Source organism: Oxyura jamaicensis, chromosome 17, assembly GCF_011077185.1.
Source record: "Oxyura jamaicensis isolate SHBP4307 breed ruddy duck chromosome 17, BPBGC_Ojam_1.0, whole genome shotgun sequence".
NCBI classification, from domain to species: Eukaryota; Metazoa; Chordata; class Aves; order Anseriformes; family Anatidae; genus Oxyura; species Oxyura jamaicensis.
The window spans coordinates 9,752,200-9,759,861 of NC_048909.1; the positions used below are offsets into that span (position 1 = coordinate 9,752,200).

The window sequence follows — 7,662 nt, forward strand, 5'->3', positions numbered from 1 at the left end:
TCCATCTACTTTAGCTGACTTAACTTCCTGAACTCACATCAAATGTAATTGAGGTGATCAGAACTTTTCAACCAATTTTTCTTCCTCTTCTCACGTCAAGTTTTTTCCATATGTAGAAAAAAAAAAAAGTTGAGATAATGTTCAAGTGAGGCTCGTAGCAAAGAGAAATTTTTAATCGAGTTTCTATTAGCAATACTGAATTAGCCTTAGGACTTAACTTACATGATGGCAAAATCTTCGTCACAAATGGCCAAGACCAGCTTAAAGCAGCCACAAGAGGGAGTCTTAAATCTCTTACTAACATCCAGATGGATTCTAGTTTCAAAATGCTTTCAGTACAAAGTGCACAGCAAGCTTTCAAAAGGGTTTTACAAAGTCATCTTGAACTCCAAATCTTTCTCTCTGGATAGAAGTATCCTTGTTCTGAAAGAAAAGGTTCTTGAAGGGTTTTCAAGACTTAAGGATTTTTTTTTCACCAATTCATCTTGTTTATCATAGCTCCATTCTAGAACCACATTGCAATTGAAGGCAGAGGAAGAAGATGTGAATGGCTTTGTCTTAGCAAATCTCAGTTTACGTATGCTCAGGAGGCTAGTTCCACCTAAACTTTTTTTTTTCAGGAATGATAAGGGCACGCGATAGATTTATGAAACTATCAAGAGAGCTAAATAAAATCAGTTCTTTTCCACCACTTGCTCAGTGGAACAGTTTGGTGGTTATAAGCAGAGCGGCTGTTGCTGTCAGCTTTCTGGTCTTTCTGGCTAACATTACACCTTCTCCAGTCCTTTTGCCTTGCGAGTTAAGCAGAACCACTTGAGATCAGAGCATATCAAACTGCCGGGTATCTTGGAGGGGGCCATTCTCTGTCACACAATGCTGTCATGCTAGTGTCACACAATAACTCTGCTGGGATCAAAATGCACACACCTCCCTTACTAAGATTAGAAATTGCAGTACGATTTTTCTCTTGTCATCCGTAATCCGACAGGGAGCAGGTTCTGCCTAATCCAGCCTATGGTGCAGGGCAAGCTACCATGACACTGGCTTGAAATTTTGTTAATTTCACATGTGATTAGAAGCTCTGGCAGAGCTTAGAGACGACAACATAACAAATAACACTTCTCACATTGCCAGTAAAATATCTGTGTTGAATCTGTGTGCGTCTGCTCTCCATCTGCCAAAAAAATGTCAGGATACATTCCTCAAAAATAGTTTTATGGTCTTTACTCAATCTTGACATTCACTTGTTCTAAAGTTTCCAAAAAAACATTACAGCTCCAAAGGGGATCTATGTTTGAGTAAAGCCACACAACAATTTTGAACAGAAATAGCTACATATAGGCACTGTCCAAAGCACCAAGAAACAGAACTTTGGCAAGACTTTTTTGCAGATTCAGCCAAGAGATAGAGACATGAAGTAATTATCTCAAAGAAGTTAATGAAAGAAGTGCTCATAGTACAGCTGAATTCTGCTGGACTTCATGATCACTTCATTGTCCTCCGCTGTTCTCTTTTGTTCATTCGCCTTCCCACCCCTGCATGAAATTCACGTGGGAATCTAAGCAAGCAGTTAATTCTGACTTTTAAACATAATCAATGCATCATTATAGGATCAACAACCTCCAGTCCAAGAGGTAGTAGATTCAGCTGTCATGAAAGACGAACAATCTTAAACCTTTGAGACTGCAGCATAAGTCACCTTTTTTTTTTCCTCCTTACAACACTAGCCAACTTAAGGTTGGGTTTTTTAAGAGGCTGTTTAAAAAATGTCATCCCCCCACATTTATGAATGTCATTCTGTTCAGAATGAATTTAATGGAAAATACTTTTTAATTATGATTAGGGACGGACTATGGGAATGCCTATGCCTGTTTATTCAAAAGCAGATGTTCAGCACTGCAGTATTTCATACATTATGCTGACAATAGTAAGTTATCAACAAAATGTAGTATCTAAAAAGTCTTTTTGCAGGGTTGCCTGAGTGTTAGAACGGGTCAGCACAGAGATCAGATGTAGTACATGTTAACATCCCCCAAAAATGTTTCCTCTACTTGGCCAAACATCATTTTCACTCACTCAGCTGAATGTAATTAGACCTCAAGCTTGTCGTAATTTCAATCTCTAGAGAAAAGAGGTTATCTTTCTTCAGAAATACATGGCTGCTCTGAAACGCTGGCAGTCATCTGGAAGGAGAAACTGCAAAGGTTTAGACAAGGAGGTGCTACGGCAGCATGATATGTGCGTTAAAATGCAAACATGTATGCCATAGCACCTGCTTTTTGAGTTTCAGTCAACATACCCAAACAGAAGTAGCAAGAACCCCTCAGCCACACAGTACGAGCTATTTTTAGATAAAGGTTATACAATTTTCCCTCTAGCTCCATGGATCAGAAACATATGCTGCAGCTACAGACCCATTACAACTTAATCCTACCCCAAACAAGGGGCTGGTAAATCTTCAGATCCTAATTTCACTGCTAGTCTACTCGAGGAGCAAAATACTATTTGAGCCTGCTAAGATTCAGACTACACCATCTGGTCTAGAGCAAGCTGAACTGCACATGGCTTTGTGAAAACAAGTTCATTTGTTTTTTCTGACCTTTGTGATAAGGTTCTTGCTATTGAAGGGGAAGAGCAGAGCAAAGACTAGATCCATGAAACATGCAACTTCTGGATATTGCAGAGAAACTATCAGGAGGAAGCAGCCTTACTCCTCCATCAGAAAGAATCAAGGGAAGAATGTAAGGGAAGACATGAATGACTTATTTGTGCATAAAGCTTGCTTGATGCAAGTGACAGCGATCTCAATAAGCAAACAGTCTCTCACCATTTTGACTGTTCAAAGCAGTGGCCAAAGACTCGGGCTATATTCTCATGCCTCTCAGACAAGCCTAGCAGCCACTGTCGAGCAACTGACATCTGCGTTAAGACGGTCCCAAAAGCTATAGGACTGCAGAGACCATAGCACAAAACAGTCACTAAAAATGCTTTTAAAGAAATCTACGAAGCCATGTAACTTTTTTTTTTTTTTTTTAATCATTACATTTAAAGTTATACCCAACATGTACTGAACAATTTACATTTGAGAGCAATGTATCTTTGCATTTTAATTACAGGACAGTCTGCCCACTTTACCAGGACCAGAAAAAGAGCCTACTGCCATGTGGAGAAGGCTTCAGCTCTCCTTCAATGGGTGGATTTGGCTCTGGTCTAGGTCTAGAATGATAGACATTCTCAGGGATAGGTCGGTCCGTCTTCACTTTTGTGACCTGGAAAGAAAAAGAAAGGAATGACAACTTCTCACAGTATTTAACAGAAAAGCTATATTAAGTCAGAACTTAATGGAAGTACCACACTAGGGATACATCACTGATCTGATAAGAGCTCCTATCTACAGAGTACTTTAAATAAATGGAAAGGAGGGGTACTTTTTTCATAGCTACATCGTAGTTCTACAAACTTGTGAGCCTCACTCCTAAAAGAAAATTATTCTCATTAGGAAAAGCAAAAAGAGTAGCTAGAGTTGTGTGAGAAAAGCGCAGGTCTTCCAGGACAGCAACGCATGCACTCCCAACCCTAGAGAATGCTAAGAGAGTCCTGCATTTAGTAAAATGATTTTCCAGTATGGAGTTCATACATCACCTGCTAGGTGTGGAAAGTTTGAGACCCGGTCTGGAAAAATGCACATAGGGAAAGAAGAACCTGGCTATCCAACCCAAAAGACAGTAAGTTACCTTAGATAGATCTCCCAGATCAGGTCTCACCCAACCCAATTTCTCTAGCACACAGTTATCAAATACTGCTTGCTGCTTTCGGCATCGACGAAGCTCATGCATGTTGGTATAGTCAATGCACGTCCAGTATTCAGTAAATGGCTCTGCACAGTGCGTCTTAATTTTCCTGCAAGACAACACAGAAAGAAAACGTTTAGCAACTGTTGTAGTTTTAATGTTTTCTCTCTTGCTCACTCAAGCCTCAACTTGTGCTAAAATGTTTTTGTAGTAGTTGTTCTCAAAAACACTAAAAATCTTCAGAAGTCAGTATTTAAAGTGCCATTAAACAGAACTTAGTACCATCACCACTGCAGTTTGTAGCATTGTGTAGCTACAAGCAGGAATAGCGGTAACTTCACCAGTATGTGGAAGGAATTCTTCCTACGTAGATGTACACCGCTCCCCCAGACTGGGTGTTTGCTTTCCTAGGTAGCACAGTGCATGCTACACAATGCTCTAATACTTCCAAATTAGTTGGAAATATTAAACTCAAGAAGACACGCTTAGGACAGAGGTTTTTGATTACTGGCTGGCTGCGACACTGGAAGAGGACAAACTTTGAGATAATTAAAACAGCCCTTTATCAGCAACCTAAGATACCAACACATACCATGACCTATGCTTTTGTCATAAGACATCGATTTCAAACCTACCCAAGTTTCTATAAAAGTACGCATACAAAACCCAGGACAGACAAAGTAAAATTTAGGCTTGTTTCCTATATCCCATAACACAGCTGCAAGGTGCAGAAGCAGCGAGCCTTCCACCCCTGAGAGCACTCCTCTGCTAACCTGACAAACCCCCGAGGCACTCACCCTGCAGCTGAGCCCACGGAGCTCTGAGTGAAAGGACAAGCCGAGGTTTAACCATGCAAGTAATAAAATAAGAGCACAACCTTTTCTCCAGCGACTGCGCCCCTCTTCAAGGGCACCGGCCGTACCTCCTGGAGCCGGGCAGCGGGAAGCGAGACCCCCGACGGCGGCGGCAGGGCGGCTCACCTGAAGAACTCGAGGGCGCACTGGTTGACCTGGCGGCCCTCGCGCAGGCAGCGCCGTGGGTCCTTCTCCTCCCAGCGGCACAGCATGAACTCCTTGTTGGGCCGGTCGCACTGGGAGCCATAGTGGTGGGCCGCGGCCTTCAGCACGGCCGAGCTGACTCTCACCTGCAGCGGGGCACAGCGGCAATGGGGGCCGGGCGGGGGCCGGGGATCGTCCCGCGGGGCCGCTCACTCACCTCGGGCACCTCGAGCTCCTCCAGCGAGGGCAGCCCCGGGCCGCCCGCCATGGCGGCGCCGTCTCCTTGAGCTCCCCTCAGCGCCCGCGCGGCACCGCGCATGCGCGGCGGCGGGGCAGGAGGGAGGGGAGCGGGGCCGGGCGCGTGCGCGGGAGGAGGGGCTCGGGGCAGCCCCGGCGGCGGCGGTGTCGCCATGGCGACAACGGAGGCGCCGCCATGGAGGTGACGGGCGGGCGGTACTGCGGCGGCACCGTGCGCGGCAGGTGGGGGGGGGCGGCGGGGGGGGGACGGGGTGGGGGGGTGTTGAAGGGGGGGCTGCCCTCACTGACAGCCCCGCGTGTCCCGGCAGGATGGAGGGCCGGGGCTCCTACACGCTGCCCACCGGCACCGAGTACCGGGGCGAGCTGAAGGACGGGATGTTTCACGGCGAGGGCGTGCTGCTCTTCCCCGGCGGCGGCAGATACCAGGCGGTCTGGCACCGCGGGGTGCCCACTGAGGTACCGGCGGGGGGCGTGGAGGGGGGGGCGGGATCCCCGGGGCCGGTGCGGAGCGCTGGTGCTCGTCCCGTGTCCCCCCCCCGTCTCGTCCCGTGTCCCCTCGGTTCGTCCCGCGTCCCCCCCGGCCGTGACTCCCCGCTTGTGTTGCAGGGGACATACACTTTCGCAGATGGGCTCGAGTACAAGGACGAGAACTGGCATTACTGCGACGGCTACGACAGGAGGTTTTACACAGAAATCTGCTCCGGCCTCAAGCCCGCAGGTACCGAACCGCATCTGTGGTCCTGAGGAAGGAGCCGAGCTAACGGCTCTGCTCCAGGACCATCCATTCCGCTGGATGAGCACCGTGCAGCCGCAGCCTGTGGTCAATTTCGGCCTTACCAGTGCCTCGCCATACCCCAGTGAATGGATTCCACTTTCCCCTACATTAACCGCATGCCTTCAATAGGGACACGTGGAACAGAAGCAGTTAACACCAAAGCACCAAACACCAAATAAAGTTTGAACGCACCTACCCCGCATAGCTTCTCATCAGAAACCCTGATGAACGCGTATGTCTAGTCTATATTTCCGCAAAAGACTTTAGAAACATATTTTCTCGTAGTTAAAACGTGAAAAAATTTGCAAGGAACAAGTGAGTTAAACGTGTAACACAATAACTAAAATACTCTTCTTTATAAATAGAATATTTTAGGGATGATGTGTAGTAGTTCTGTGAGGCCAGCGACACTCTCCTGGCCCCGTTCTGTAGTTTGGAGTCATATTTGTAATGTTGGCTGAGAGGTCTGAGTCACGGGACTTTGAGGAAATCAAAGTGATATATTTTAACCCCATAAATTTTGTGCATAATTCCACCATTTTCATTTTCTACATTTGCAAAATTGAAAAAAATGTTTTATAAAAGTTATTGTAAAGCAATTATATTGTTTTTATAGCAAATGTCACGGAGATGTAATATTTGTTATTTATATAGACAAAGGCATGAATACAGAGAAAAAAAAAAAAAAAAAAAAAACACAAAACAAAGCAAATCCTTTGTTGTTGTTGTTTTTAATTCAGGCATTTCTCAGCTTACAAATCTAGATCCTCCTAGAAAAATCCCAGCAGGATGTTACGACTGTGGTGATGGATTCTATAACCCTGAAACCAGAATTGTCGTTGACTACAAACTGAGGTTTCTGAGAAACGCAGGTATGATTAACTTCTGCAAGGTAAATTTCAGTAAGCGTATTTGTCGTATCTTCTAGGATGTGTGATTAAAACTGAAGTTTTTTTTAAAGTCCATGATTGGGTCCTGTTATCACTGAGCTAAAATATTTCTTAGGTTTTAATTTCATCAGCTATTTATGTATCCCCAGAGTTGTACAAATCATATTTTGCAAAATTACAGTGAAGTAATACCTAAAGTTTATTACCACTGAATATCTTAATCTCAGGAAAATCAATTCCTTCCATTACAATCTCAAGCAAAGGAACGGTACTGAGATGTACATCATTGATCCTGAAAACTAATAAACTCTGTTGCGATCAGCAAAGAGCTTAAGCATGTGCTTATCTTTAAATGTTAGAACAGTCCACTTTTTTTAAATGGGTCTTTGGGCTATGTTTAAATACCTTGCTGAATAGGAAACTTTCTTGGCACCTTCTAGAGCTGTGTTTTGAGTAGAATCTGGCAAATACTAGGTCTTGTGGATCAGTCCCCAAATTAACAAACCTTGAGGAAAATTAGTTCTCATCAAGCCAAAAGAGAAACTTTTCAAATTCAGTACACATAGAAGATCCCTAAATGGTTGACACTGGGATAACTCAAAAATGTAATATGACCTGAAGCAAATGCTTTGTGTTCTGATTATTTAATCTATCACCTTCTATAAGTGCAGATTATTATTATTTTTTTAAATGAAAATGCTTTTTAAAGCAACCACCCACTTCCCCATCCCCCCCCCCCCCCCCCAAACATCCAAATTGGAAGACATGGTATTTCTAGAAGACAGAACATTTCAGTTTCAGTGTGCCACAGTTTAACCTTTTTGTTGCTTGGAAACTATTTTTCAGCAAATTTACTATTTGTTGAAAAAAAAAAAATCTGCTCAGCTCTACTTTCAAGAGCTTTTGTAAGTATGTACTGTGATATTGGAGGAGGGAAGTGAAGGGGGGGG

At 44.3% G+C, this 7,662-nt stretch overlaps 2 protein-coding genes across 4 annotated transcripts; one reads left to right on the plus strand and one right to left on the minus strand.

Moving 5' to 3' along the window:
- Positions 1 to 3,013: 3,013 nt before the first annotated feature.
- On the minus strand, positions 3,014 to 5,216 carry NDUFA8 (NADH:ubiquinone oxidoreductase subunit A8). The gene is made up of 4 exons (XM_035341268.1): positions 5,007 to 5,216; positions 4,772 to 4,935; positions 3,735 to 3,900; positions 3,014 to 3,269 (listed from the first exon to the last, which is right to left on the minus strand). Exons 1-4 carry the CDS (start codon positions 5,199 to 5,201, stop codon positions 3,132 to 3,134), a joined length of 663 nt encoding a protein of 220 aa, XP_035197159.1. The 5' UTR covers positions 5,202 to 5,216; the 3' UTR covers positions 3,014 to 3,131.
- Positions 5,151 to 7,046, plus strand: MORN5 (MORN repeat containing 5). Of its 3 annotated transcripts, none has more exons than XM_035341269.1 (4): positions 5,151 to 5,228; positions 5,356 to 5,503; positions 5,654 to 5,765; positions 6,563 to 7,046. In XM_035341269.1, the coding sequence occupies exons 1-4, from the start codon at positions 5,200 to 5,202 to the stop codon at positions 6,748 to 6,750; spliced, it is 477 nt and encodes a 158-aa protein (XP_035197160.1). In that variant the 5' UTR covers positions 5,151 to 5,199; the 3' UTR covers positions 6,751 to 7,046. The 3 variants fall into 3 exon arrangements, with proteins under 3 accessions (XP_035197160.1, XP_035197162.1, XP_035197161.1); XM_035341271.1 differs by having other exon boundaries at positions 5,154 to 5,269; XM_035341270.1 differs by lacking the exon at positions 6,563 to 7,046 and having other exon boundaries at positions 5,170 to 5,269; positions 5,673 to 6,108.
- The last annotated feature ends 616 nt before the right edge of the window (positions 7,047 to 7,662 follow it).

Bases quoted from the DNA above. Each gene is read 5' to 3' on its own strand.
- NDUFA8 (XM_035341268.1), bottom strand. From the start codon at position 5,201: ATGGCGACACCGCCGCCGCCGGGGCTGCCCCGAGCCCCTCCTCCCGCG. The intron at 4,936-5,006 runs GTGAGTGAGCGG...GCCCCGCTGCAG, and splicing joins AGGAGCTCGAGGTGCCCGAG to GTGAGAGTCAGCTCGGCCGT. The intron at 3,901-4,771 runs GTGAGCCGCCCT...GTTGTCTTGCAG, and splicing joins TGCGCCCTCGAGTTCTTCAG to GAAAATTAAGACGCACTGTG.
- MORN5 (XM_035341271.1), top strand. From the start codon at position 5,223: ATGGAGGTGACGGGCGGGCGGTACTGCGGCGGCACCGTGCGCGGCAG. The intron at 5,270-5,355 runs GTGGGGGGGGGC...GTGTCCCGGCAG, and splicing joins GGCGGCACCGTGCGCGGCAG to GATGGAGGGCCGGGGCTCCT. The intron at 5,504-5,653 runs GTACCGGCGGGG...CTTGTGTTGCAG, and splicing joins ACCGCGGGGTGCCCACTGAG to GGGACATACACTTTCGCAGA.